Source organism: Anguilla anguilla, chromosome 5 (genome assembly GCF_013347855.1).
Source record: "Anguilla anguilla isolate fAngAng1 chromosome 5, fAngAng1.pri, whole genome shotgun sequence".
NCBI classification, from domain to species: Eukaryota; Metazoa; Chordata; class Actinopteri; order Anguilliformes; family Anguillidae; genus Anguilla; species Anguilla anguilla.
Window position 1 is genome coordinate 8,493,676 of NC_049205.1, and position 27,904 is coordinate 8,521,579.

At 44.5% G+C, this 27,904-nt stretch overlaps 1 protein-coding gene across 13 annotated transcripts; it reads left to right on the forward strand.

Moving 5' to 3' along the window:
• micu3a (mitochondrial calcium uptake family, member 3a) lies at window positions 1-27,684 on the forward strand. 13 transcript variants are annotated; one of them, XM_035418696.1, is made up of 17 exons: window positions 2-354; window positions 6,031-6,178; window positions 7,882-7,913; window positions 8,105-8,183; window positions 10,647-10,694; window positions 11,629-11,711; window positions 12,266-12,337; window positions 13,773-13,814; window positions 15,932-16,027; window positions 17,884-17,898; window positions 20,155-20,249; window positions 20,708-20,879; window positions 21,254-21,262; window positions 21,690-21,798; window positions 22,735-22,892; window positions 23,757-23,821; window positions 24,348-27,684. In XM_035418696.1, exons 1-17 carry the CDS (start codon window positions 85-87, stop codon window positions 24,352-24,354), a joined length of 1,500 nt encoding a protein of 499 aa, XP_035274587.1. In that variant the 5' UTR covers window positions 2-84; the 3' UTR covers window positions 24,355-27,684. The 13 variants fall into 13 exon arrangements, with proteins under 13 accessions (XP_035274583.1, XP_035274589.1, XP_035274587.1 ...); XM_035418692.1 differs by lacking the exon at window positions 23,757-23,821 and having other exon boundaries at window positions 1-354; window positions 24,351-27,684; XM_035418697.1 differs by lacking the exon at window positions 17,884-17,898 and having other exon boundaries at window positions 4-354.
• Window positions 27,685-27,904: the final 220 nt, after the last annotated feature.

Sequence of the window (27,904 nt, forward strand, 5' to 3'; positions counted from 1 at the left end):
CACTGGTCAAATGAACCAGGGGGCGAAGTCCAGTTCTCGCGATGTGTGGGAATACTGTGCCTACACTGTATCGCAGCAACAGAAATGGCCGCTTTGCGTAGACTCTTCCTGGCGCTGAACAAGCCCACCAGGTTTAATTTCACTTCCCTGCCGCGAAATAATCGCTTCGGGGCTCAGACTATTAAGAAAACGAGTGTACAGAGGTCTGTTGCGATAGGAATATGCCTCGCTGCCGGAGGTGCTGTAGCGTATTACTGCTACCAGGAGATGTATAACGACAGACGCAGGACGGGATACCGACTCAACCGCGGAGTCCTGCTTCCATCCCTACCCGCAGTAGCTGCTAAAGAAAAGGTAACAGTTAATGTTACTAGTCTGCTGTGTCTGCAGCTCTCTTTGTCACCCTTCCGTTTAACCCCTCTCGTCTCGCTGACACGTTTTCCTTTTTTCTGCATCGTTTAAAATGGTCGTGTTCTCTTAGACTACTGTATGTTGGCAAAGAATAGGCTGTAACAGTCACTTCATGAATGAGGCATTTATGTCGATATCTCTGCAAACATTTTCTTCCGAAGTTAGCTAGATGGAATACGTCCACATGCAGGCCTATCGCCTTTCATAAATAGCCTAGATTAGACATTTCCTGTAGGAAACTGTTCCGTATTGTTGTAGACTATTCGAATAGCAGGAAGACATATCATCTAGCTAGCTCCTGGTAGCCTGTTTCGGAATCAGTATCATCGCGATTATCTCTCTTTACTTTTAGGAAGGGCGCTCTCCGCTGTCTGAAGGTGCTGAAATGTCATGGCCCCTATTTGGGCTGTGTGTGTTTCTTAAAGTTAGAAAAGCGGCCTGCAAAACATTGTTATTGTTTTCACAAGCCTGTCTAATGTGAATTCGCCTACTACTGGGAGAGAATTACCACGAACACACAACCGTCTAACGTTAAATGGTGGCTGAAATGAAGTGGCTGGATCCGTAACCACCCTCCTCAAACTCACTGGACGCTCGGTTTTCTATGATTAGCTTTTTCCGACCGCAATTATGCCGCATGGACAGACCAAATTTAAAGGGGAACTCAATCCACTCTCAACTTTAGCATACAACGAAACTACACGAAGCCTGCTGTGAAAAGACAGGAGATTAAGGAAGTTGCTCGGTATTCTTGTACCTTATTTGGTAGCTAATTTTTTTTTTTTTAATTTAAAAAAAAAAAAAACTAACCGACGCGATCCATTTTCAACGGTTTGCTAGCTGGCTAAATAGCAAAAACATCAAGATAGTTCAGAGATCATGATTCATTGAGCGCGTAGAGGGAAAAGCGGCGCCAAATCCTTCCCATGTACCAATTTTAGCCTACTTTCAAACTCGCAAACACATCACTTACTTACTTAAATAAATAAATAAATAAATAAATAAATAAATAAATAAATAAATTCCCAGTGTTATGTTCAAAAGTCACATCATATCCGCGACCGAAGATGGTAGCGTTATGTTAGCTGTAGCTGCTGTTTATGTGTTGCACACATGCAGATGAGATTCAAATTTGTTTGAACAGTCGTTTGGCATAGGCTGCTTTCACATCGGAATTCATACGACGAGTTTTCAGTGGCAAGACATCACCGTCAAGTTAAATTTTTGCGGAAGAAAGCCAATTCTTCTTTATTGCTTTTTATTTTTTTGTGGTATTGCATGCTTATGCAGGATACTCCCTCAATAATATATTATTATTCTACCTCATGTGCTTGCTATTTATTTGTTCCGGGTCTGGTGTTTGCATGGTTCTTGATCTTGCAAATAGTGTTTCACCTGGGATTCAAACCTATAACAGCATGGTGTCTTTCATCATTCAACTGTGCCCATATCACGTGGGGGAAAACAGTATTGGAATAGTTTGAATACTCATGGGAAAAATTAGTGAATATAATTCAACTTTATCCTCTGGCAGTTCATATTTCCTTTTTTTTTTTTTTTTGCTCTTGAATTAGTCCAAATATAGTCATTCCCACACTCCGTTAAGGGGTTGCAGCTTGACCTCGGAATTTGGAAGCATCCCAGCTTTTAAGAGGGAAACATAACTGACATTTTTTGAGCATTCCCATTCTTGAATAAACACAGGGCTTAAAATGGAAAAAGACTTCCGCTTTTTTAGTAAATGACCGTTCATTCATTATCTGTGTAATGACAAACCGGTAACATCTGGAGTTTAAGGACAGTCCTCGATAGGTATTCTGAAAATTAGTATACTCTAGAGAAGAAGAAAAAACACTTTATCACCTATTTTTAATATTCTTTCGATTTGGAATCCCCAGTTGTATTTTATAGGGCTGTCTCATTGCTTTTGGGAAAGAGCAGAGTAGCATGTGTGTCCTCATGCAGCTAATAGCTTTTCACTCTGCAGTTTGTCTTTGGAGGCATGTGGTTATAGTGCTGTCATACTCCACTTCCATGTGCAGCGAGGGCAGGCATACTACAGGGACTCAGGACACGAGGGGAGTCACTTTAGCTCCATAAGGTGGGGGATACCCTACCGACTGCAAGCCTGCCTCCCTGGGCAAGGCGACATCCAATTGTGCATCAACCCGCAAGACTCCTGAGCACTGTCTGCACGCGGTCAGGATTTATTTCCTGAACGAAGGACTAATGCTTTAGCTGGATTTACCATCCAGGAGCTTGCTTATTCAGCCCATTTGTTTCTTTACCTAAGGTTTATGTATACTTGATTCAGAAGATCATGAAAAGGCACTGTAGTTTATATATGATTCCACAATTAGGGAGACAGCAGAACTGTTAAACGCACAGTTACAACAACAACAACAACAATAATAATACTTGCACATGACTTGTGCTTATCCTGATGCGTTAGAGAACAAGTGACATGACAGTTTTCAGGGTATTACGCCAGTAACGAGAATGGTAAGGCAGCTTATTTTTAGCAACATTTGTAACTACATCCTGAAAATTCTGCGCTGTGGCCTCTTTTTTGTATTTTAATTACCGAGCTGTGGCCGTGCCGTGTTTAATGTGCAGGAGGCGCCGCTATTTTTAGCCGGACAGAAATAGCGCAGCAGCTAAGGAAATGTTCTTTTTCATAAGTGTTAAAATTGAGGACAAGTCATTATCTGCGAGTACAGCAACAGCGCAAGATGCAGCCACTACAGCTGGTCAGCGTGAAGATTATTATGTACTCCAGTGACCTCTGGCGTCCTCTGCTGTAGTCTTGAAGGCCAGGGTAGCTGCAAGGGGGGGGGGGGGGGGGGGGGGGCTCAAAAAATGTTAGAACAGAATTTTCTTGGGTGGTAGGGCCCAATGTGAGATCTTTTCATGTGGCCTAAAATCCCTGGTTGCGGGTAATAACGAAAAACCCACCAGGCGTCTCAGCTCTGTAGGGCCATGAATAAAATCCAATGATAGAGCCGTAGGTCCCCATAAAACAAGCACTAGGACTCTGGCACCAGATCAGCATTTAAGACTTAGTGCAGTATGTTCCTATTATTCAAGTCATTTGAGACCAGTGGCCGTGGGTAATGTAGTGAGTGTTTTAGACCAGTGCGTGTATTTTCCCATTGGCTGTTTGTTTTCATTATAACCAAGCTGGTGGTCGACTGCATTTTCCTCTGAGAGCTAAGCTTTCCAAGGCTAGCGATCCCCAGGAAAGCTTGTAATAATGTCAATACTGTGCCGGAAGCAGTGAAAATGTGGCGATTCATGTGCAACTGTAAATGGGCAAAAATGAAAAACACTTATTGATGTAGGATGCGCTTTTTTTTTGTTTTGTTTTTTTTTGGCGTGAAAATAACATAAGCCTCACAACTATACTTTAAACGAACTATTGGTGATCAGTGTAGGACAACATCTAATGTGTGTCAACTATTTTGAATCTAATTTTTTGTCTTGGGTGTCCGGCTCCTTTAAATAGACAAAATGAATGGCTTGTATTTAATTAAAAAGCTTCAAAATATTTAAGTTCAGCAAGACAAAAATTAGCACACTAAACTGTGTACGTGAAATAAATGTAACACGTGTTTATTTGCAGTTAATGGTTAAGGACAAATTGTGGGTTGATCTCAGTCTAATATCTAATCCTAACACAGTCAGCATAACGCAGTGGGGTTGGGATGGGAAGTGCGGAAGTTCAAACCCTGAAAGCGTTTTTTTTTGTTTTTTTTTGGAGTGGGGGGGGGGGGGGTGGGTTAACATTCCCACCCACACAGCTTCAGTGCCATCTTTTTTATTTATTAATTTACGTTCTTCTGCAGCACACTGCTGACTCACTCTGCAAAAGAGCGGAGTGTTCGGGAGCCTGATTTGCTGCTCAGGGGAGAAGTGATGGCTCAGTGGAATTATGGGATGGCAGGAGAACGTGGAGGATGTATACCCTCACTCAGCGCGCTCGTGTGTGAAGGACCTTGCACACTCACTCACACTGTGGGCCGGGGGAAGTTTATTCTCTGTTAGAGGGCTCTCAGGAAGCTGGACCTAGGCCTAGACAGGACTCAAGTTATGGAACAGAAGTAGTTCGTGGGGGGGGGGGAGGGGTTTGCAGACCTGGCGAAGAGCCATCAGCGAGAGGGGTCACCTCTGCCTGCAGACAGTCAGTCCTGTGGCTGTTCTGCACTTTGGTGAGGGGTGTGTCTCCCTTCAGTCACAAAGTGGAAAGTAATCTTCTTTAAATAGATTTGGTTCTTTGAAATAGATGTCTGATTTGTCTTGTACTTAAATTACTTTATTTAACCTCCACTGCAGTCCTTCCTGCACCATATTCATCCCTACCATTCACCACCACTGCACCACCTCTATCCCTACCATTCACCACCACTGCACCATCTCCATCCCTACCATTCACCACCACCTCACCATCTCTATCCCTACCATTCACCTCCACTGCACCATCTCCGTCCTTACCATTCACCACCACTGCACCACCTCTATCCCTACCATTCACCACCACTGCACCATCTCCATCCCTACCATTCACCACCACCTCACCATCTCTATCCCTACCATTCACCTCCACTGCACCATCTCCATCCTTACCATTCACCACCGCTGCACCACCTCTATCCCTACCATTCACCACCACTGCACCATCTCCATCCCTACCATTCACCACCACCTCACCATCTCCATCCCTACCATTCACCACCACTGCACCATCTCCATCCCTACCATTCACCACCACCTCACCATCTCCATCCCTACCATTCACCTCCACTGCACCATCTCCATCCCTACCCTTCACCACCACCTCACCATCTCCATCCCTACCATTCACCACCACTGCACCATCTCCATCCCTACCATTCACCACCACTGCACCATCTCCATCCCTACCATTCACCACCACCTCACCATCTCCATCCCTACCATTCACCACCACCTCACCATCTCCATCCCTACCATTCACCACCACCTCACCATCTCTATCCCTACCATTCACCTCCACTGCACCATCTCCATCCCTACTCTTCACCACCGCTGCATTGTTTCACTACAGTTCCTCAAGGACTTGCTCAACTCTTCTGCCCTGCTTGTCTTCACTTGACTTTATGAGCTCAGAAAGCCCTGATAATGTAAAATAAAACACCAAAATATTTGATGTTGTTCACCGGCAAGGGCACACCCACCTACCACCCCCACCCCCCCCACCCCCCCCCCCGCCCCCACCCGGGAACATATCGGTTCTGCAGACAAACTGCCGGGGAAATACCGTGGTGCAGACTGGCTTCCGTCCAACCTCTGACACATTTTTCTGTCCAGCCAGACTGCGGGGAATTTTGCCCTTGATTAGAAGAAAAATATTTGGAAGCGTTTCTGTATATAATTAGATGCATTTATTATTTACTTATTTATTTTACATTTCATTCACAATATTGTCATTTTGGTGAATAAGTAAGAAGCAGAAAAAACTAGCTCCTGCCTCTAATCCTGACTGAAACTGAGCTGAGGCCTGTGTTCATCCAACATTTGTCCTTTGACACAGAAGTAAACGTAAGAAGCATCTCACTTTTCCTTCTGGTTGTTCCGCGCCAGGCCCAGACGATCGACCTGGAGGACGGCGACGTGCGCATGTCGTCCCACGAGCACCGGTTCCGCATGTTCAGCTCGGTGGAGTACGAGGGCCAGCTCTACATGACGCCGCTGAACTTCATCGAGTCCCTCACCATGAGCGAGCCCAAGAGTGCGTACCGCATGCCCCGCCCCCTCCCCGCAAAAAATACCCAGCATACCCGGCTCAGCGGAGCGATGAAGACGATGCCTTCATTTTGAATCGGATCCAATTTAATTGAATTGAATTTTGTAAAAAAAAATTGAATGTTATTGAAGTAATGAGAAACAAGTCTCAGTGAGTCTCATTTTTCAAGATTTGATTTCTCCACATCCCGTTTAATTGAAAGTGCAATGTATGTTGAGAGAAATAAAATTAAAATGTAAAATTCATGAAGTGGAAACTGAAAATGCAATATAATGTACGTTTCGCGTATGACATGGTTTAGCAGTAACAGGAAAGGAGAAAAATACATCTTCTAAAATAAATAAGCATTGTAGGTCCAAAAATTAGTCTAATTATACACTTTTAGGCAACATATTCTGCAATGAAGTGCGTCTAACACGTTACACAATTGGACGTGGATATACTTCTGCAATGTTAAATAGTTTTTTACTGATATAATCTTTAGCATGTCTTCTGAGCAAAGTCTCTCTGAATAGCACAACCGAGTGCGATAAAGCAACTAGAATGAATCCGGTCTGTTTGGATTAAATACTACAGTTCATTTAAGATGATATTGCGATTTGGTGTCATAGTGATCTTGCTCCTTGGTTGTATCTTCAAATAAACACAACTGCATTGATGCCGGCTTCTCTTAAAATCTACCGCACTCTAATCTGGAGGATCAGGGTGCTGTGCAGCCACGTGAACAGTCTGCAGGTGAAGGCTTAACATGTTTTGATTTGAGAGCTTACGTTGATAGTATTTTGATCTCTTTTTTTTTGAGATTTGGAGGTTTACATTAGCTTACGCGCGTCGAGGCTCTCGGGGCTGCCCCGTAGTTAAGTCTCGTCGTCAAGGCGACCCCCCCGGAACACCCTGAAGTTCTGTCCAGCCGGTTGCCGTGGGGATGAGATAGCGCCTCCGGGCCTGCGGCAGGGCCTGGTGGGAGGAGGGCTGCATTCTCTCAGAGCTGCCCCCCGTGAAAGAGCACAAGCCCCTGCCTATAAGGGAAAGGGCTGATGGTGTTTAGACTGTGGGTAAACGTCTGTCTGCCCCTGAACGGAGAGATGGAGACGGTCCTGCTCCATTTTCAGGCACGGGAGAGCGAGGGAAAGACTCAAACATATCTCTCAACCGCAAAGAATGCGAGAGCTTTGGAGCTTTTCGAACGCGCGTAATAAACAGTGACCGATACGTTACTCTGCGACTCTTCAGGCATCCGTGACACCTTCCCCGGAGACGCTGAGAAAGGCGTCGCAGACGCTGAATCATCAGCAGAGGATTCTGTTCACCCGCAGAGAAAAGTTACCAATGAAAAAGTACCTATAACGGTACAAGCGCTTGTCACTGGGGTGGTTCCCTCCGTAAAACTGCACCCCTAACCAGCAATACATAATTCATTTGCAATTTTTTTTGCTTGTAAAAGGGTCTTGTTAGTACCCGGATACTTTCAGGGTGCATTTGGGAAATTTACTCTCTATACCTCCCTTCTCCTTTTATTTCTATTGTATATGACTGTCCTGGCTCTTGAGTGCCAGTCAGTTCTTCTGCTTGCAGTAGTCTGGCTGAAGCATGTCTGGTGATAATACTTTTTGTTCTTCAGTATCTCTTAACTGGTTTTTTTATCAATAAGCATGTGTTCTTACCGAAGGAATTCCTTTTTTCCGCAGATAAGAAGTCATGGAGGTCCCTCACCAAACAGGTTTGATCTGAATTATGCTTTTGTTTCTCTTGACACACAACAGCGTCCGCCATCTTGAAGAAAGTGACATACGTTGTAGGATAGACCCTTGAGATTTTCAAGTGAACAGTAATATGTTCATATGTTCAGTATGTGTTCTTTTCTGTGTCCTTGCATTCAGGTGTATATGTTATTGATTTATTTATATTCAGGAGCTTGAGAAGATTCTCACAGACACGCCTCCCGTTTGGAAAGGAACCTCAAAACTGTTCCGGAATCTGCGGGAAAGAGGTATTCCGTCACTCATCACCTGTTCACGCACACACACACACGCATGCAAACATGGATCTATGCACACACATGCACATGCACACACGAATCTGCACACACACACACACGCACGCAAACAGGGATCTATGCACACACACACACACACTCACATGCAAACATGAATATGCACACATGCACACACACAAACATGGATCTGTGCACACACACACACTCACATGCAAACATGAATCTGCACACACACACACACACACACATGGATCTATGCACACACACACACACACACATGCAAGCATTTGGACAGCTGTACAAGACTGTTCCACCACTGAAGTGAAATATAGGACAATGCCTTATGGAATTGGGTAATTACCAGAGGCTGTTTACAGAACATGCTGCCAAATTGCAGGAAAGCGATAAAAAGGGTGGTACACGACTTCAGTTGATTCCAACCTCCAGGACAACTTATGCTTTTCCAGCATATAGCAGTGCTCTGCAGGTGTGTGGGAGAATGCTGCACACACTCTGTACCCACACTGCATTAAACAAATGGTATGGAAATGATCTTGTAAAGCAGCTGTGCAAGCTTGCTGCCGGTGCAGTTCTGGTTGTTTAGGTTTTTGCGCGGTTTGCTTGTTTGTTTCTCTCCTCGCGCTACAAAATGGACTCCACTCCTGCTGGCACAGTAAAACAGCTCATTAAGACCCGTCGAGCGCTCTACCAAACAGACACGGAGAGACGGGGCCCAGGTGCGGTCCCTCCACACTGCGCTTCCTCCTTAATTCCGAGAGACGGAGAGTTAGCGAGCCATCGGAGACAATTATAACATTTCATTTTTCACATGCGAAATATCAGCAGGGACAGAAATATATATTTTCATGCGTGTTTAAAATCGACGTTTTTTTTTTTCCTGTTCCCCGCGTCCTCCTCCGTCGGCGACGGCGCGCGCGGGTTTCGCGCCCGTTTCCTGCAGAAGGCGCACGCGGCCAGCTGCTGCTTCCTGTGAGCCCGCGGGCCGCCAGCCGAGCTGCACAGCGGTGGCCCCCAAACGTCTCTGTGCTTAGAAGAGTCGTTAAAAAAAAAACTAGGTCCGAAAAGCTATTCTACAGAGGAAAATAAAAAACAAGCTTCTCCAAGAGCTAAATAAACCTAAATAATCTAAAGAGATTTTTTTAAAAAGTAAGGTTTCTGAGCTGCAGTATATAAACTTGCGTCTTTTAGGAAGGAAAATAAAACCAGGTTTTTCAGGTGGCCATCATTTATTCATAATGATACTGACTGCTGAGTGCCACTTGGGGCTGTTGTAACATTGTGATGAACCTGATTGTAGACACAGTATGAAGAGCAGTACCAGTCAGAAACCTACGAGTGCAGTTGGGCCGCAGTTCCTGTCAGAGATACTCTGAGTGAGCAGTTTCTAGATTATGGCTACCGTGGCTATGAGAGGTTACCTTATTTAGGCTACTCTGAGAGTTCAGGGGCATTTGACAGATGATTCAGTGGCTGAAGATTGTAACTTGCTGATGTTGAAAACTAAAAACGATGGTGGGGTGATAACCAACACGGAACTCTGAGGAAAAGACATCAGCCGCGGAAGACAACGGTGGGCGTAACCGCATAAATCCGGAATTGTGTTGTCCTTAATTCGAAGTGCTGGGCAAACAGGTGCTTATTAGGTTAGCCACAAATCCGCGCCTGGGGGTAAGAACAGCGAATTTATTCAGAGCCCGGGGTGGCCCTGCTAAGCGAGTTACTGTACTGTTTCCCCTTCCCCTGCCCTGACACGCAAGGCCGTGACCCATAACTGTGTGTTCAGGGCCCTGTCATCTTCAAACAAGGGTGACGCGGAATGCTTTCAGCACCAACCCCCCCCCCCCCCCCCCCCCATCCCGCCCACGGCCTCCCGTCCCTCTTAGTTTACCCGTCACACCACAAAGGGCGTCCTGGGGATGGGGAGAGAGTGGGAGCGTCTCCAGCTCCGGTGGGTGACAGATGATCGGGTCGTGTTTTACACCTCCCTGTCCAAACATCGGAAGCTCCGGCGCTGACCCGGGGGGCGGGGGGGGTCTGCGTTTGGGTTCGAGAGACGGCCACGCGACGCCGTAGGTGAAACCCGCGCCCTAACCTCGCGCCGCAGAGGGTGGGAAATGCCGGCCGCGAGCGAGGAGGCACCTTTTTAGATTTTATCGTCGTTAAAAAAAAGAAGAAAAAAAAAGAGGGAGATTTCCAAAAACGCTCTGAAAACGCGCCAGCTCGCCCGGGAAGGTTTACTAATTCCGTTTATCTCCAAAGGAGCCGGCTTTGAACGTCGGTAAACATTTCAAAGCCTGGATTCAGACACGCCACCCGTACAACTCCTGCAGTAAAAACAAAAACGCTTCAGACTAAACTGAAAGAGCTTCGTCGCTCCGTGGCCTGTGGTTGGCGCACTTGAAAAACTCACAGAGCCCTTTGATTTCTCCTTTTCAGGCATCATCGCTTACACTGAGTATCTCTTTCTGCTCTGCATCCTGACAAGTGAGTATATGTGTGCACAGTGCATTTTAGGCACTGAGTGCCCTGTAGCCAAAGCTTGTTTAGAACAAAAAATGTGAAACGTGAAGACGCTGGTGATCAATTGGCTCGAGAGGGATTCTCCCCAACAAGGCCTGTTCACACTGTCCTGGCCTGCTCAACATCAGGGAAAAGCCAAAACCATTATTCCTGTGAAACCAACACGAGCGTTTTTCCTTACCTTTCTGTGCATTGCTCTACGAGTATTAATGGAGTGGAGGATTCATTAAATAAATACAGTTATAACCTTAATACTTTATGCCCATGTGAAACGGTGGAGGGGCTAAAGGCCTGTTTGTCCCAGTGAAGGGGTGCATGGGGAAAAAGTGAGAAGCAGGAGAAACTTTATTTTCCGACAGTGTATACCTTACCTGTCTGGCTCAGAATGCACTATCCAACCTTTTCCAGTAATATTATTTTTGCTTCTAAAATTTGTACTGCAATAAAGAGCATGCAAAGAGGTATGTTTATTTTAAAATATATTTAACTAATTGAAATAGAATGTTACTATAGTGACCAGCCTCAATGCAAGCCCAGCAGCAAAAACAAACTAATAAACTAAGTTATGCTGCACATTCAGGTTACTATGCTGGGCGTTAACAACTTTCAGCCTTTATTTTAGAATTACTGTGATTGCATTTTTTTTTTCAGCCTACAAGGTTACATCATCCACTGACCAAACTTAAATTCAATATTAATGGCTTTTATTTTTACATATTTAAAAAATATGTTTTTTACTGATGGTGGTTATTATGTATTTTTATTTAGGATAAAATGTGTTATTATTGTTATTATTATTATTATTATAATTGTTGTTATTATTATTATTATTATTATTATTATTATTATTATTGGACGGATTTGACTCTCGCATGACGCCGTTCCTCTCCCCCCTCAGAGCCCCACGCCGGATTTAAAATCGCCTTCAACATGTTTGACGCAGATGGAAACCAGATGGTGGACAAGAGAGAGTTCCTGGTGGTGGGTGCAGTCCTTACGCTTCCCCCCTCAGTAACAGGACACTGGGTCTCCCCAAGCCTTCCGACAGCTATTTGTCCTTAAATGTGTTTGTGAGGAAAGAAGAACGCTGTTGTCATGTACACAGTAAAGTGTCAAGTGTTCATTCGATTCTAACAGAGTGCATCTAAGTCCAGTTTGGACTATTTGTACTGTTAAGAGTTCATTTGATGCCGAATATTGTACTGTGTAATTAATTTTTACGGGTTGTGAACAAAAAAGTACACCTGGATATATTAGGCACATGAAAGTACATGGAAAGCAGAGGCTGTCACACAGTTGTTGCTCATGCATTAATTAATCAGATGACATCCCAGCATGCACAGGGTCTTGTTTATAATTATTCTTCTCAGGTTCCGTACTGAAAAGATCCTTAGCCCAACTCCAATGTTTTTTTTTCCAAACCGAGGCCAATAGCATTGAAAGCAATGGGCAGTGTGTGGTGTGAAAAACCATGTAATGGTCCTTTAGTGCTGTGAACTTTTGGATAGGGACCTCGTTTCTTGTGTCTCGTTCAGCTTCAGGAGATCTTTCGCAAGAAAAACGAGAAGAGGGAGAGAAAAGGAGATGCTGAGAAATCTGCACAGCTGGTAAGGCGGGGGGTGGGGGGGGGGGGGGGGGGGTTTCCTCATCTTAAAACATGCATTAACAAACCCCAGACAGGGAAAGCCTGTTTTGTTGTTTTGCCTGAAAAGACCATATATATTAAAAAAATAATACTCGATTTCAGATGTTATATATTGACACATATTTGTTTTTTGCTAGTTAGAATCTGAATGAAAATGAAATAAAAATATTTTTTTTAGAAAAACACCAAATATACGATAATACGATAATAAACTGTATGTTCATCGTTTTAGACAAATAGCCATGAATTTTGAAGTATTTTTAGTGACTTATTATTTCGTGAATTATTGTTTGCAGTACAGTTGAAAAAAGGTAATTTAGGCTATAATTGAATCCGAAGTTCTTCTTTTTGTCAGGGCTTCATTATCACGTGCTAGTCACGGCTGTGTTTTTGTGTTTGACTGAAGGACAGTCTACATGACCAAATGTGTTTCATTAATAATTCACAACCTCATAGATCAGTGGTCACCAGTCAAGAAGACCAAACAAGTACAAGTAAATAAATGGTGTAATAAGTATGGTTTACTGGTCCCACTGACCAAAGATGATTTCTACATGAAAGAAATGTATGTGGTTCTACAGAAATCAATATGAGCACTGATAATTTTTTTGAATCACAATTACAGTAGTTGTAATATGCTGTAGTATTGTTGATAATGTCATCAATTAAAATAGATGAATCTGACAAAATATCCAGCCTATATGATTGTAAAAGTAGCAAAACAAATCAGTTCTAGTTTTTTTGTTGCTGTCCTACCACTAATAAGCAAAAGCACAGCCCAGTGTCTCTACAAAGTCCTCAGTACTAGTGACTGGAGAATGAGGCTTCAGGAACCCCAATATTTGGTGGAGCCATCATGTGCTATGAGCCACTCATTGATTTGAACCAATCACAGTGCTTTGCCGCTGAGGGCAATGTCTTTTGATTGGTCTGCGTGACCGGTTCATAGTGAATGAGTGCATGTGGTAGCTCCGCCCACAGCGTGGTTCACAAAGCCTCACTTCTCCACCGCTGCTGTCTACCAGTCTTCTGTTTTGTCTCGTGTAAAACATGTAGCATGTTTGTGGAAAAACGTTGAGTAAATGTGAAGGATCTTGATTTAAGCGTGTTGAGTCTAAAATGTCGTCTGTGAGCCTGTGGTTTCCCTGGTGCGGTCTCTCCCGTGTGAAAAGTCGTTTAGCTGGTGGAAAAGCGTTTAGGCCGGGCGCATCCATAGAGTTAACACCCCATGCTAACACTACTGTGCCTGAGCAAATCTGAACCGGCACCCTACTACTGCATGTGTCTCTAACATGTTGTGTTGTTCTTCTTCCTCCTTCTCCTTCTCCTTCCTCTTCCTCCTTACGGCATGCCCCGCCCTTAACTCTGCATCCTCCCTCTCTCTCACTGTGTGCAAGAGTTTGCAGCTGTATGGATATCACGTTGCCCCCGGCAACAGCGTATGTATCACCTCTCCGATCATCCATCATCCAGAATGCTTCAGTCCAGTCCCATCAACTGCCCGCTTTCTCACTGTCTTCGTTTTATCCATTTATTTATTTGATATCAATTTTTGATTAATGTCGATTGACATTTTTCACCATAGGCCCTGACTGCAGGTGGTGGTGATGGTTGTGTGGTAGTTTGGCCAGGTTTGAGTACGTACTGTAGTTTCCTGTCCCGAGCCATAAGCGAAACGGGAGAGCGGGGACTGAGCAGCGGGCTCTCAGAACTCAGCTTCGGTTCTTCTCAAGGCCACGTGGTCAAAGGTCATAGGTCATAGGTCATGCAGAGCTCGGATCGTTTGTAGAGTCGCCCCCATCCCTCCCACCCGCCCTCTTCTGGGTGTGTTTTATCGTGTGTAAACAGACACAACTTCCATGTGAAGCATTTAAGATTAGTTTATGTTAAATGTGTAAATCTTAAATATAAAAACGATGTTTTTTTTTCTTCATATTTGTAGATTTATGTACGTCCTTACTACATTTGCTTTGGCAATCGTGCAGATTAATTTATCGTATTCAATCACTTAAGGAAATTCTTTGGCTGGTGGGTGGAGGAAATGGCTTTACGGTTAACATAATTCAGTTCAGCAAAGCAGGTCAGTTGATTGTTTTTCTCTTTATGCCTTCCTATTATTTTAAACTGTGCCAACTATAATAATTTTAACATAACAGTATAGAGCCTTTATTTTCACAGCAAGAGACCTGCTGAATTAACCACTAAAATCACTGGGTTAGATGCTTCGGGATAAAATTTACAGAAAGATGTAGCAGAATTATACAGTTAGTGGAAACACAATGGAGCCAATGCTAACGTGTGATTTTCTTGTACGACCAAAGGGGTAATTAGAGTTTAATCAGTAGAACGAGTCAAAACAGTGGGCAAAAACCTAGATTTGACTAAGGCACATTGCTCAGAATGAGACACATCCGTACCGCATGCAGAAGTTGTTGGGACACACTTTCACGCCTCAGGAGGTGGTTAATGTTGACATTGGAACTCCCCGTCCACCGTATGCGCATCACTTCCTGTACGGTGGGAAAGGGGCGTGGTCCTGACGGGGTTCATTCGGCCGCAGTCCGGAAGGTTCCGCCGTGTCTCGGGGGGGGGAGATGGCGGCAGCGCTGTGCCCCCAGGGGGGGGCGGGCTCTCAGCCCAGCAGATAACGGCCCTGAATCTGGGCTGTGTCATCAGCCCGCGGAGTCTTTAACGCTACATGGGCGCCCCCTAGCGTCTCACGGGGGGGCCTGCAGTTTACCGGTTGTCATGGAGAGGGAGGCGTGCCTCTCCCCTGATGGTCACCTGCAGCTGAGACAAATCCTTTTCCCTCTCGCACGATGACAGCCTTTTCCCCTTCGTGCTGTTACGGCCTGGAGAGCTCCGCAGTTTGCACGGTGGAACAAGGCGATTTAAAATGTCCCCCGTTCTGGCTCTCTGGAGCCCCTGGCTGTCGGCCTTCAGCAGGCGTTTACTGTAGCCATGGTCATCCTCACGCTGTGTGTCCCATGACAAGCTGTTCCCACGCTCAGCGATGTTCGCGCCAAACCCTGTCGCCAACATTTCACATTCGAATCCTCGTTCTTTGTGTTGCCGGGACATTACTCGTGAGCAGACATTTTTGTTGTACTCTGACAAGAGATCCAGGAATGCTGTAGTGGGTAATCAGTTGTCTGATCTTTATGTTTTTATTTGTTTTTTTTTTTGCTGCTCAGGTCTTGTGTTTTTTTTTTTTTCAAATGTAAAAAAAAAAAAACACCTGACCAAAATCAAGAGCATTGGTCTTCACAAGTCTTCCAAATAAGGTAAAAGGAAGTGATGCATAGTCCTTTGAAGTAAACATAACTTTTACTGTTGCTTATGAACGCTACTGTACCTAGCTTGAAAAGACTACATGTAGTTGGCTTTTTAGAGCGTGTTCTGTTTTAAGGCAGAGTGCTTCACACAGTGTCATTGGTGTAGTAGTAGAACTGGACTTAAGATGTGTTAGTTGAGACACAGACTTCTCTGTGCACGTTGTTTCTTTTTGTTTTTTTTGCCTTTCTGCTAACAGTTGTGCTTCTGGAAACTTCTGCAGGTTCTTAAAAAAGAGCCTCAGGAATTTGTGCCCAGGAGCTACTGGGACATTCTGAGACGGGGCACGAGTCAAGCTCTCTTTTCTGACCTGGCAGAGGTACCCCTGTCCTTAGTCCCGCCTCGCTCTGTAGACAAGCCTCTGTGATGTCATCATCCCATTAGCCAATCCCTGAAGCCCCCATTTGTATTTGTTTTTCTCACCCGCCTAACCCAGACCACAGGGCAGCTCCGGAAGTTTCTGAAGGGCTTTCTTTTCCATTTTTTCCAATGTTTTCATTTATTAATTTCTTTAATCGTTTTTTTTTTTTTTCCATTCCCCAGTTTGGTTTTTTTTTATCATTTCATAAACAAATTAACCTGCTGACAGTGGTTGACAGTAATGTATTTGTGTTGTCTTTGTTTTTTTTGTGACTGTGCTCACGGTGATTTGTTTTTGTATTGTTTATTTTCAGTACAGTATCTGTGTTTTTTGACTGTTTTGTTTCTGCCTGCTTGGCTGTGCAGTTTGACTGTTGATCTAAAACCCCACTAACAGCCGCTATGCAGATATGAGTAACATGCAGGAAGAGCTGAACACCTTACACAGATTAATAAGGGTTATTAAATAATAATCTAATATTATTAGAATATTATTATGAATCTAATATTTTTATGCTGAACTGATGCCTGTATACAGGGCATCATACTGGATATGTACACACAGGACTTAATGCAGCTGTATTCACTGAATCAATTCAACAAAAATAATAGTTAAAAATTGGTATGTCCATTCATTTTCTTTCAAAGAAAAATTGAGATTCAGGTAGACAGGAAGAGAAGGTGCTAATTGTTATAAGTTAATTTGCCTCTGACATGCATGCTCAACAGTAAAGTCATGTCAATCTGTAGTTGTTTTCTTACGACAGGCATTAAACCACTGTGTTACTCATCTCAGAAATGGTGAGATTGATATCAGTATTGTTTGTTTGTTTGTTTGGAAAGCGGTAAGTTAGGTCTGAAGCGCTGACTTGCATGTTGTGGGCGTGGCTGCGATTATGTCATTAGCTCACAGTGTCAGCTTCAAGAAACTTAAAATTAGTGGTTACACTTTTATGGAATGGAAACAAAAATATCAATTCCATGTGCACGCAGGTGTCATGCATAGTTTTTGAATGTCATATGAAGTTATTCATAAGTGGATAAAAAAAGGAACTGAGCAAAGAATCAGCTATTTGTCTTTCGGGTAGAAATATTAAGGTTTTAAGCAAGGACTGTACAAGATGTCTCACACAGTCAGGTAGATGTTGGTAGGGAAGGTTACAGGTAAATTAAGCGGAATAGTAAAAATAACATTCTCCCTTTTGTCACAAAAGAAGCAGTTTGCCTTTTGCCATCTTTCCCTCACAAAGATGTCCCCCTCAGCAACTCCGAAAGCGAATGGGCCTGTGTGAATTGGACCTATCGGTGCAGTAAATTGGCACATTTCTGTTTGGGTCACTCAGTACCTTGGTTGCACTTTTCAGCTGAGGAAAGACCGAGGGGGTAATTATGCACTAAATGTGGTCAGATGTGGCAACATTGTTATTTTATTCACTTTTAAGGAAAATACAAATTAAACGTAAATGAACAGAGCTGCAATAGGCACTTAGCCCAATTCTGTGGCCCGAGTCTGTGGAAATTGGTACACAGAATTAAAAGAACGATAAAGCGGTTGGGCCAAATTGAAATGGAATGAGCCGGAAAGTGCTACCAAGGGCTCTGCTTTTTAGAATCCCTACCCAGAATGCCATGCAACAAAAAGAACCCACAAAAAAAAAAACTTTTTTAAAAGTAATACAGCAAATGATCTGCATCCCCCCCCCCCCCCATCTATGAACATGTGACATTGTGTTGGAATCAAGTTTTGATTTGAACAGCCACGTGGAACAATGTCTTCTCTCTCTCTCATTTTGAAACACCTTCCCGTCCCGATAGGACTTTAGATTAGAGGTATACGAGCCGCATGGGGGAGGGGGAGCTTGAATGCACACGGCCTTTTGGGGAGGAGCGCGGTGGGCGGAGTCTCAGCATGAGTGATCTCTCGGCAGGGCGGGGCATGGGTTACCGCGGCGACCAGCCAGCCGCCTGTGCAGCAGCAGCCACCGCCGTTTGCCTTCTTTTCTACCTCCCAGCGAACCCCCCCCTCCCCCACACCCCACCCGACCGCTTCCCCCACCCCACTGCAAACCCCCACCCCACCCAATCAGCCTATTATTGCCACCCCCGTGAAACACCTTTTTCTGACTGGCTCTTTACTGCTCTCTTCAGGATTTAGCTGTTGCAGTTCCTAATTTGTTTAGTTTTTCTTTTTTTGTCAACGGTTAGATATCATTAAAATGTGTTCAGAGATCTGCTTACCCCCCCCCCCCCCCGGCTCTCCCCCCTCTGGCTCTTGCCCCTACTCCTGTCCCCCCTTTTCAGATAACAAATACAATGTCCCGACTGTAGCTAAACACATAATTAAGCTACTGGCCAATCAGGAACAATCAGACATGACCTGTTTCAATTCTCTGCCTGTGACTTCCGTAAATGCCCTCATGATAATGTTCCTCGTCCCCTGAAATGTGTCTTAAAGATGATTTTATGATTTGTGATTGGCCAGTGGGTCACGGCTCTGACTTAATGTACCTTAAGATGGACGTCCGGTTTCCAAAAACTTGCGTCTTATGAAAATGTAATATATGGCACACGTGATAAAATATGTGAGCAATGTATTTTTAAAATACAACAAAACGTATTACGTATATTACATAATATATCAATTATTGCCCATTTAAAAGCTGTTTTGTGCATGTATTGTTGGAGACACTTTTACAAATGAAAATGACAAATTACAAAAATAAAGTGCATATTCATATGACTATATGGTAGAATACATACTGTATTCTATCATATATGCTTAAAAATATGAATTTGAAAGGGGCAAAAAGTGATATATTCACAATATATGCAGTATATTTTTACATATATTGAAATTATATACCTTATTAATGGTAACTATATCCTATATCCATGCTATATCCATGGTCAGGTTTCGCTTTCGGCCAAACGTATGGTCACATTTTCAAATAACAGACAAAGTACGTGACGGGGCAAAGGTTTCCGTGGTAGCGAGAAAAAGGTGGAACCGGCTCAACAGCGCGATGCGTATCTCTGCGTTGGTCCCACGACGGTTGAGCAGAAGTGCATGGGGCGTGTTCGTGTCCTCGCTTTGTCTGTCTCCCGTCATGTTTGTGTGTGATTCTGGCTGAGTTTTGAGGGCGTCACGGCAACGCAAAAAAAAAAAAAATTATTGGGCGCGGGTTCACCGATTGTTTCGCGGCTCGGAGGCTAGCCCGGTCCGTTGGCCGCGCTCCCTGTGACAGTCGGGGTCCTGCCGTGACACAAAGGCGTGAGTCTGTACTAAATTTATTTATTAAATTTTTTTTTTTTTTTTTTGCGCTGAGTTGACGCACTCGAGAAAGAGCTCCGTCCTTGTCGTGTTTTCGCGCACGTTGTCTGCGCTGCTCTGTGTCGTGCGAATGGCTGACGTCGTGCCCTCGCCTCTCTGTCACTGTGATGATGATGATGATGTCATGCCTGCAGCGACCAATGAGCAACCATTCGGGGAGGGGCAGAGAACTTGTCGTTTATCCTTGTAATCATCCTGGATTGTTTCCCATGATTAATGAAACATTCCAGTTTATCTCAAGGCCCACCCTTCAACATCATATTATTATAGCGTCTTAATCTAATCCAATTTATCTCATTTGTGAGTGCACTTTACATAAAGTCATTTTAATTAAAGCAAAATTATTAGTATTACACTGCATTACAGGCAATTAGCAGTCGCTCTTATCCAGAGCGACTTAAACAGCTTTTTACATTGCATTTACATTTTGTATTAGACATAAGTGGATGTGTGACACCTTTGTTAAGCTAATTAAAAGAGGGGTCCTAGCAGCTGACCCTGCTGACTCATACAGAGCTGCAGGTTTTGCTAATTAGGAAAGTTATCTGGATGGCAGGTGAGTTCTCTGCCTCCCCCTCCCCCCCCCACTGCCCCCTGTATGTAGCGCACTGCCCGCAGCCAATGAATACGCTCTATGTGTCTGTGGCCCGTGGCTTGCCTGCAGATTCCCTATGCAAATTGCAGCACGGCAGCCTTTGTGACTGAATGGTGTTCTCTCCCCTTCAACCCCCCCCCCCCCCTCCACCCCCATACAGCGAGCGGATGAGAACATGATGATTGACACCACGCTGCTGGTGCATTTCTTTGGGAAGAAGGGGAAGGCTGAGCTGACGTTCCAGGATTTTTACAGGTGAGTCAGCTGGATATCATTGGATGGTATTCACAGGTAGAGTGACATAATTTGATGATATTTACAGTTAGAGTGGTGCCGTTTAATGATGTTTATCTTGGGGCCACTAAATAAAGTGAATTAACCCCGAACTGTGGCAGAGCAGTCTCTTGTGTCATTGGTGAGAGTTCTCTTGAGGACGGCTTTGGGACAAAACAAAACCCAGGGAATAAGTTTGGTTGGCAATTCAAAGCATCTCTGAATCTGGATAAAAATAAGGCTACTGGAATACAAGTGTATGAATACGCTAAATTCTTAACATTTGTGTATTATCATATCACAAGTTACAAACTTTTCAGAGAGCTCCAAAAATGTCAGGGTATGTCAGGGGTTCTCTTGTGCTGATCAAATTTCAGGAGACGGGCCTGTGTGTGTTTCTTGCCCTTGTTAAAAACCGCTGTCCTGCTCCTCTGCCCTAGATTCATGGACAACCTGCAGACTGAGGTCCTGGAGATCGAGTTCCTCACCTACTCCAAGGGCATGACCACCATCAGCGAGGAGGACTTCGCCCGCATCCTGCTGCGCTACACCAACGTGGAGAACATCAGCAGCTACCTGGAGAACGTCCGGCAAAGCATTCCAGATGAGAAGGTGCTTCCTCAGTCTTCACCACCTCCCCCCCCCCCCCCCCCCGCCCCTGTCCTATCCGGGCCCCGCCTCCTAGAACCAGTGGCTCCGCCCCCTGAGCCCTACCTGATGTCCCCCTGGCTCCATCCCAGCACCCTCCTCCCCCCCCCCTCCTCCCCCCCCCCCCCCTCCCCCTTTGCCCCCATGCCCTCCTCCTATGGTCCCCGTGCCATCGCAGCGTAATACAACAAATCTGTTTTCTCTGATAATATTATGTGCTTCTGAAATGGTATGAGGGTTTCTGTACTGCGTGTAAATGCTGTAGGTGGTGTGCGGCATTCACGCTGTGCTCATGTGGTGTTCATACGCTGCTCTTTCTCTTTTTCACGCTGTGGAAGACGCAAGAGGTTCGTCTTCACTGAAATACCCGTTTTATCCCAGTGCTTAGCTGAACTGAAGAGTGACACACGCAAATTCAGTTGCTCCTCACAAGCATACGTGTTGGGTCCATCCAACACAGTATTTCCCTTCATTTTCTTTTGTTGTAGAAGAACGGTTACTTTGAAATAGTCTATAGAATAAGAAAAAAGGGACTTTTGCAGCCTTGTGATAGTCAGTAGCTGACAGATCTCACATCAGCATTAAACCTCTCATTTATTCACATGTATGTAATTACCACCTGTGTTAGTCCAGTCTGGAGCACAGCTGTTACGAGGGATTGTTTCATTAGAATTCATTTCAGTACTTGTTTTGTTATTGAATAAAATTATTATTATTATTATTATTATTATTATTATTATTATAATAATAATAATAATAATTATCCCCCTGCAGGGAATCACGTTCGAGGAGTTCAGGTCCTTTTTCCAGTTCCTGAACAACCTGGAGGATTTCGCCATCGCCATGCAGATGTACAACTTCGCCAGCCGCTCCATCGGGCAGGGTCTGTGCTCTGCTCCCCTCTGGCTCTCGCCTTTCCTGTTTGTCTGTCTGCAGCCTGAATTGCGTGACAGTGTCCACAGCCCTAGGGTCATGTGACAATGTCCTCAGCCCTGGGGTCATGTGACAATGTCCTCAGCCCTGGGGTCATGTGACAATGTCCTCAGCCCTGGGGTCATGTGACAATGTCCTCAGCTCCGGGGTCATGTGACAATGTCCTCAGCTCCGGGGTCATGTGACAATGTCCTCAGCCCTGGGGTCATGTGACAATGTCCTCAGCCCTGGGGTCATGTGACAATGTCCTCAGCCCTGGGGTCATGTGACAATGTCCTCAGCCCTAGGGTCATGTGACAATGTCCTCAGCTCCGGGGTCATGTGACAATGTCCTCAGCCCTGGGGTCATGTGACTCTGTCCTCAGCTCCGGGGTCATGTGACAATGTCCTCAGCCCTGGAGTCATGTGACAATGTCCTCAGCCCTGGGGTCATGTGACAATGTCCTCAGCTCTGGGGTCATGTGACAATGTCCTCAGATCTGGGGTGATGTGACACTCCTCAGTTATGGGGTCATGTGACTCTATCCTCAGCTGTGGGGTCATGTGACTGTCCTCAGCTCTGGGGTCATGTGACACTGTCCTCAGCTGTGGGGTCGTGTGACTCTATCCTCAGCTCTGGGGTCATGTGACAATGTCCTCAGATCTGGGGTGATGTGACACTCCTCAGCTCTGGGGTCATGTGACTCTGTCCTCAGCTCTGGGGTCATGTGACTCTGTCCTCTGCTCTGGGGTCATGTGACTCTGTCCTCAGCTGTGGGGTCATGTGACTGTCCTCAGCTCTGGGGTCATGTGACACTGTCCTCAGCTGTGGGGTCATGTGACTCTGTCCTCAGCCCTGTAGTTAAGCTCGTGTGCGTGCTGAATCGTGGTGTGCTCTCTCACCCAGACGAATTTGCGCGTGCCGTTTACGTGGCGACGGGACTGAAGCTCACCCGCCACCTGGTCAACACCGTCTTCAAGATCTTCGATGTGGACCACGACGACCAGCTGAGCCACAAGGAGTTCATCGGCATCATGAAGGACCGTCTGCACCGCGGCACTAGGGTACAAGGGGTCAAGGGTCAGAGGGTCAGGACGGGGCCGAGAGTTGGGGTGGAGGGAAAGATTCAGAGACCTCAAGATGTAGTCATTAGGGGTGATAAGAGAACAGTGGGGCCATTTAATTTCGCTTTTATGTAGTGCCTTGTAGAGCACTTTTGATGAATGTAGCATCACTAAAGGAGGGAGCTTTTCATGGACTGGAATAGTCCCTATCTCATAGCTCAAGAGTACCTGCTGCAGACAAGCTGTACATGAAAGCCTGTGTCTCGGATGCAGTGACTCCTCTCCCAAACTACTGGAGGACAACGATGAGACGTCCTTCAGCTGTGATTGGGCATTCTAAATTGTGAGAAAAGTTAAATCTTGGGGAAGAAAGTTGCGTTTTAAGTTTTATTATATGGAAGTTGTGAATGAGATGGATGATATTTAAACAGCTAAAGAGAGGCTGACTGAGTGAACAACTTGACTGCCACCTAGTGGCAGATATGATATTAAGGCTGCTAACATGACTTAGTGTATTTTATGCTTTGAGGAAACATTTGTTGAGCTCATGAAGATTATTAATGACTAAGAGGATTTGTGTTTCAGTGACAGAGCAGTAACACCGATATGCCTGCTCTTTCTGCATGCATCTTGCCCAAACGCATAACTTTGGTTGACGTTTTTGAAAAAGAATTCCAAGTCTTTCTCTTTTAGTGCTAACAGAATTCACTAACCACGTGCTATCTTTTATTCCCTCTCTCTCGCTCTCTCTGTCTCTCTTTCTCTCTCTGAAATGATTCTCCCTGCATGGCCTTTGTGACCTCACCACGACCTCACTCTCCTTCTCTCTCACGCCACTGCCGCTGCTGTGCGTCTGAACCCCAGAGCTACAAAACTGTAGAGCGCTTCACTTCCTTCCGATCCTGTCTGAAAAAGGAGCTGGCGGGCAGATAAGTACACTCACTTCCTGTTTCAGTTGCCCCCCCCTTCCCCCTCTCCTTTTCCCTGTTCCCCCCAGTGTCATGGTTACTCACAGCACCAGCCCCCCCAACCCCTTCTCCCCTCTCCCCTTTTCCCCCAAGGTTACTCACAGCATTCCCCAACCCCCACCCCATAACCACCCCCCCCCCCCCCCCGGCTTTCTCACTTCTTTGAGATATGCAGTGAGGCTGTGCTCCAGCTCTGTGCAGGTAAGGTGCTGACACTGTGGAGTGCTGTGTGTGTTTTTTAAATCTGAGCACCGTGCACAGTCTCGTCTGTTCAGTGTGTTTCAGTCCAGGCCCAGTCTATGTGTTTAACACTCATGCCTCCAATCCTGAAAGCTGAAGGCGGAGCCATAGATGTTTTTAAAATGAGTGACAGTGTCACAGTTCAGGTTTTCTGTTTTAAAATGGGGATGGGAGGGAGGTGCACCGATAGCTCCAGCAATGCCAGTGCGGTACTGAGACCCAAAACCCCCTGCCCTCCGATATCCACCAGGTGAACCGGCGACGCCCGTCTTCCTTCCACACCTGTGTGAGGAGGGAGGCTGGGAAGCAGGTGAGGCAGCTGTGGAGGAGATTCCAGGACAAACCGTAGAGGAGGAGGAGGAGGAGACGACCGTCACCGGGATGCCTGGCAGAGCTGTCAATCACTGAGACCGGACACACGCCCACACCCCGCCCATTTCCCCCGTAAAATGCTACACTTAAAACTCCTCTCAAACGGCAACACCATCATTCTGCTGTGACCCGCAATCTCAACCTGTAGCTGTTTAAACTTCCCTTTAATTTCTGCATTAGATCCATGCAAGGATGATTTGTAGTAATAACAATAATAATTATATTTTGTGACAAATTTTGTAAACCTCAGTCAAACAGGGGCTAGGCTTATAAATGTCAGAATTTGGCCAATGACACTATACCACCACCTGGTGGTCAATCTGCACTGCATTTTAACTGAGGCAAGAGGTGCTTGAACATCTAAAAAGAATCCTGACAAAAACAGCAGGTTTCAAGCATCACAGGTGTAATTATAGTACACTTGTGAATTGTGACTATTCATGAGTATGTCAGTGAGTAGTGATAGTAATAATAATGAACTTATTTATATTTACGAGTGGTACATAATTAATGTTGCACTTGTAAATATTCTTGAGTGTACGAGTAATAATTCATTCACGAATGCAGCTTTTATGAGTACGTAAAAAGTACATCAAGAACTCGGTTGGGAATAGTCACGTGCAGGCAAAGTCTTTAGCTTCAGTACGACTGCAGCTTACAGCACAGACGGTCTCCGTAGCGACAGCGCTTAAGACGAGGAACGTAATAAAACGCAGGTCTTGCCGGGCTCCTGAGTGGCTGTTCGCGAACACAGCGGAAACTCCCCGGAGTTGGAGGACACCGGGAGTCTGTCATTAATACGCTTTGTCTGCTCTGTCTTACCCGGGTTCAGGAGTTTAACTCTTACCTTTGGGGAGCTTCCAAGAACACACACAGCCCGCAACCACACATTCCACACTCGTCACCCCACAAATAAAGACACGCTGATCGCCTTTTAGTCACACCACAGACTTGGCACTTTAGACATGTATATGATCCCATGTATATGATCCTAAAGCTTTTTTATAGTCAGTTTCACACACACACACAGGTACATACACATACACACACACACACACACACACACTTGTTTATATATTACATGTATGCAGTATCTCCTTAATACTCCAAATATTTGGCAAAATATGCATAATATATGATTTTGTACTCCATTATTCACAGAAATGAATGCACCCAATAGAAGAAGAAGAAAAACAAGCCATAGCACTTGGCTATGGAAAACTGATCTTTTTTTTATAGAAATATAATCTAAAAATATTCCTGATGAAGTTTCCTCATGCTGCAAGCTGTTGGCTCACTTGTGATTTCCTGTTGATGTAATAACTCCTGATTAGATGTAATATTTCCTGATCAGATGGCTTCCACACAGCACTGGTGAGAGAGGCTGCTAGTGTTAGTGGAGCTGTGCATAGCAGATCTATGGGGGTGCTGCACTGTTGAATTTCTCTGCTTGTCATGGATTGATTTTTGTATTTCAGTTCAAACGAAATAATTTCCTATGTCATTATTTACATGAGAAGTTCAGGGCGAAGATTGTTCCTGACCAAAGTACCGTAGTACTTGCTGTTTAGAGGTAGCATGGCATGATTTTTCATTAGTAGCAGTTTACTGACTTTTTTTCTCATCTCGAAAAACCATGTGCTGTGCCCCTTAAAATTAAAAGGAGCCAGACGTTGCACTAGCAGAAATAGTGACACAAAATTGGATGCTATTAATAGTTTTTTATATTTATTCTTCAAAGAACATTCCTTTTACTTTTTTTTTTTTTTTACATTGTCCCCTTGAACTTGCATTGTCTAGTAGTGTTTAGCTTCTGTTACTTCTGTTGCAGAAGCACTCTTAATACACAAGGTTTGAAGATCTGACCACCATAGAAGAAGCAATAATATTATCAAAGTAATAACCAGAGTAGAGATTTTCACAGTGGTCCTGGGTGCAATTACGTTTAATCTACATGCATGCATAATTTCCTAAACCACACTACGCTGCAATTGTCTTCCTGCAGCCATTCAGAGACACCAAGATGTGCTCTTTGGTAACTAGAGTACATATAAGCAAATATTTTAATTTTCAGATGAACAAATTGGCAAAGGCTTTAAAATAAATTTGAAGCTCCTGGTTGGTTATAAAATACAATATCATAGGGGTATGTAAAGGACATAGTTATGAGGAAGAGGTCGTCGTTTTTATGAGAATTAATTTTGGTGTCCCTAAATCCGCCCGAAATTGTGCTTCTGCTAACTATGTTCCACTTAGTTCATTTGTCTGTTACTGGCAGTTCCTGTACAGTACATAGAGTAAAAAGAGACCTGTTGTCATTACGTGCCTTGCAGCCGCTCTAGCTGTACTCAACGTTGATGGTGGATGGCTCATTCTGCTGCTCAGCACGTGTTAATCCAGATTATCCGTTTATGCTACAGCCAGCGAAATTGCTTATTCTACGTAGTCTCCCCACACTGGCCGACGCTGACGGCTCGGCCCTGCCTGATCGCTTGACTGTGCGAACGCCACGTTGTTTGCTACCTCTCAAAGTGGTCTACCTTGCAAACTGATTTTTTTTTTTTTGTTTGTTTGTTTGCACTCATACCTCTGTATGAAATATGCATTTTGAAGGAGCAATGTGATATGCAAAATTTGCCCAGGTCCGAGGCAAAAACATGGAATGTAACCGCGCCATTTTTGCACAGAGTTCCTTTCGTTCGTTCTGTTCTTGTTGGCATCTCCTCTTATTGTTAGTTTACCCTGTGTTGTTCTGTCTTTTATTCAAACTTTATATCCAGTTGTACAGCTGATGGACCGAGAATGAGTTTTGATGAGGCCAAGAAACCTTTCCTTGCAGGTCCACTGATTAACTGTTTCTGAGTTTGTCAGAATTGCAGTGCTGTCTAAAGAGTGTGCTAGAAAAGATCCTGTGAAACTCTAAGCACAAAAACTGTCCATGAAAACCTGTCAGTGTGGGTGCAATTTGGTCGCCTACTCATTAGAAGTTCGGTCGTTCATATAGTTTGGTTTAAGATTCATGATTTGTGGAGTGTGTTTTGCATGCGTCAGATGCGTTTACTGCTTGTTCTTCCCTTGAAGGAGCTTGGCATTTTAGATTATAAAACATTTTACTTGTTTACCTTTTGAAATATATCGAGCTATAAATGAATGAAATTCAAATGGTAAAATGTTACTCCCAAAGTTCATATAATAAATGCATGAATAAATTATTTTGAAAACAAAAAAAGGATTTCTTTTTGTGTCTCGCTTATTTATGTCCTACCTAGTATGTTAGAGACTAGGCCACTGTTTCTAGCACAGGCTGCAATTAACAATATTATTATTATTATTCCCTGTGGCATGGTTTGTAATTATTAGACAAAAATAGATCCAGAAAGATACTTTGATAATTGAGCAGATGTCAGGCTATCAGTATGCACATAAGAAAGG

Bases quoted from the DNA above. Each gene is read 5' to 3' on its own strand.
- micu3a (XM_035418692.1), top strand. From the start codon at position 85: ATGGCCGCTTTGCGTAGACTCTTCCTGGCGCTGAACAAGCCCACCAGG. The intron at 355-6,030 runs GTAACAGTTAAT...GTTCCGCGCCAG, and splicing joins CAGTAGCTGCTAAAGAAAAG to GCCCAGACGATCGACCTGGA. The intron at 7,914-8,104 runs GTTTGATCTGAA...ATTTATATTCAG, and splicing joins GGAGGTCCCTCACCAAACAG to GAGCTTGAGAAGATTCTCAC.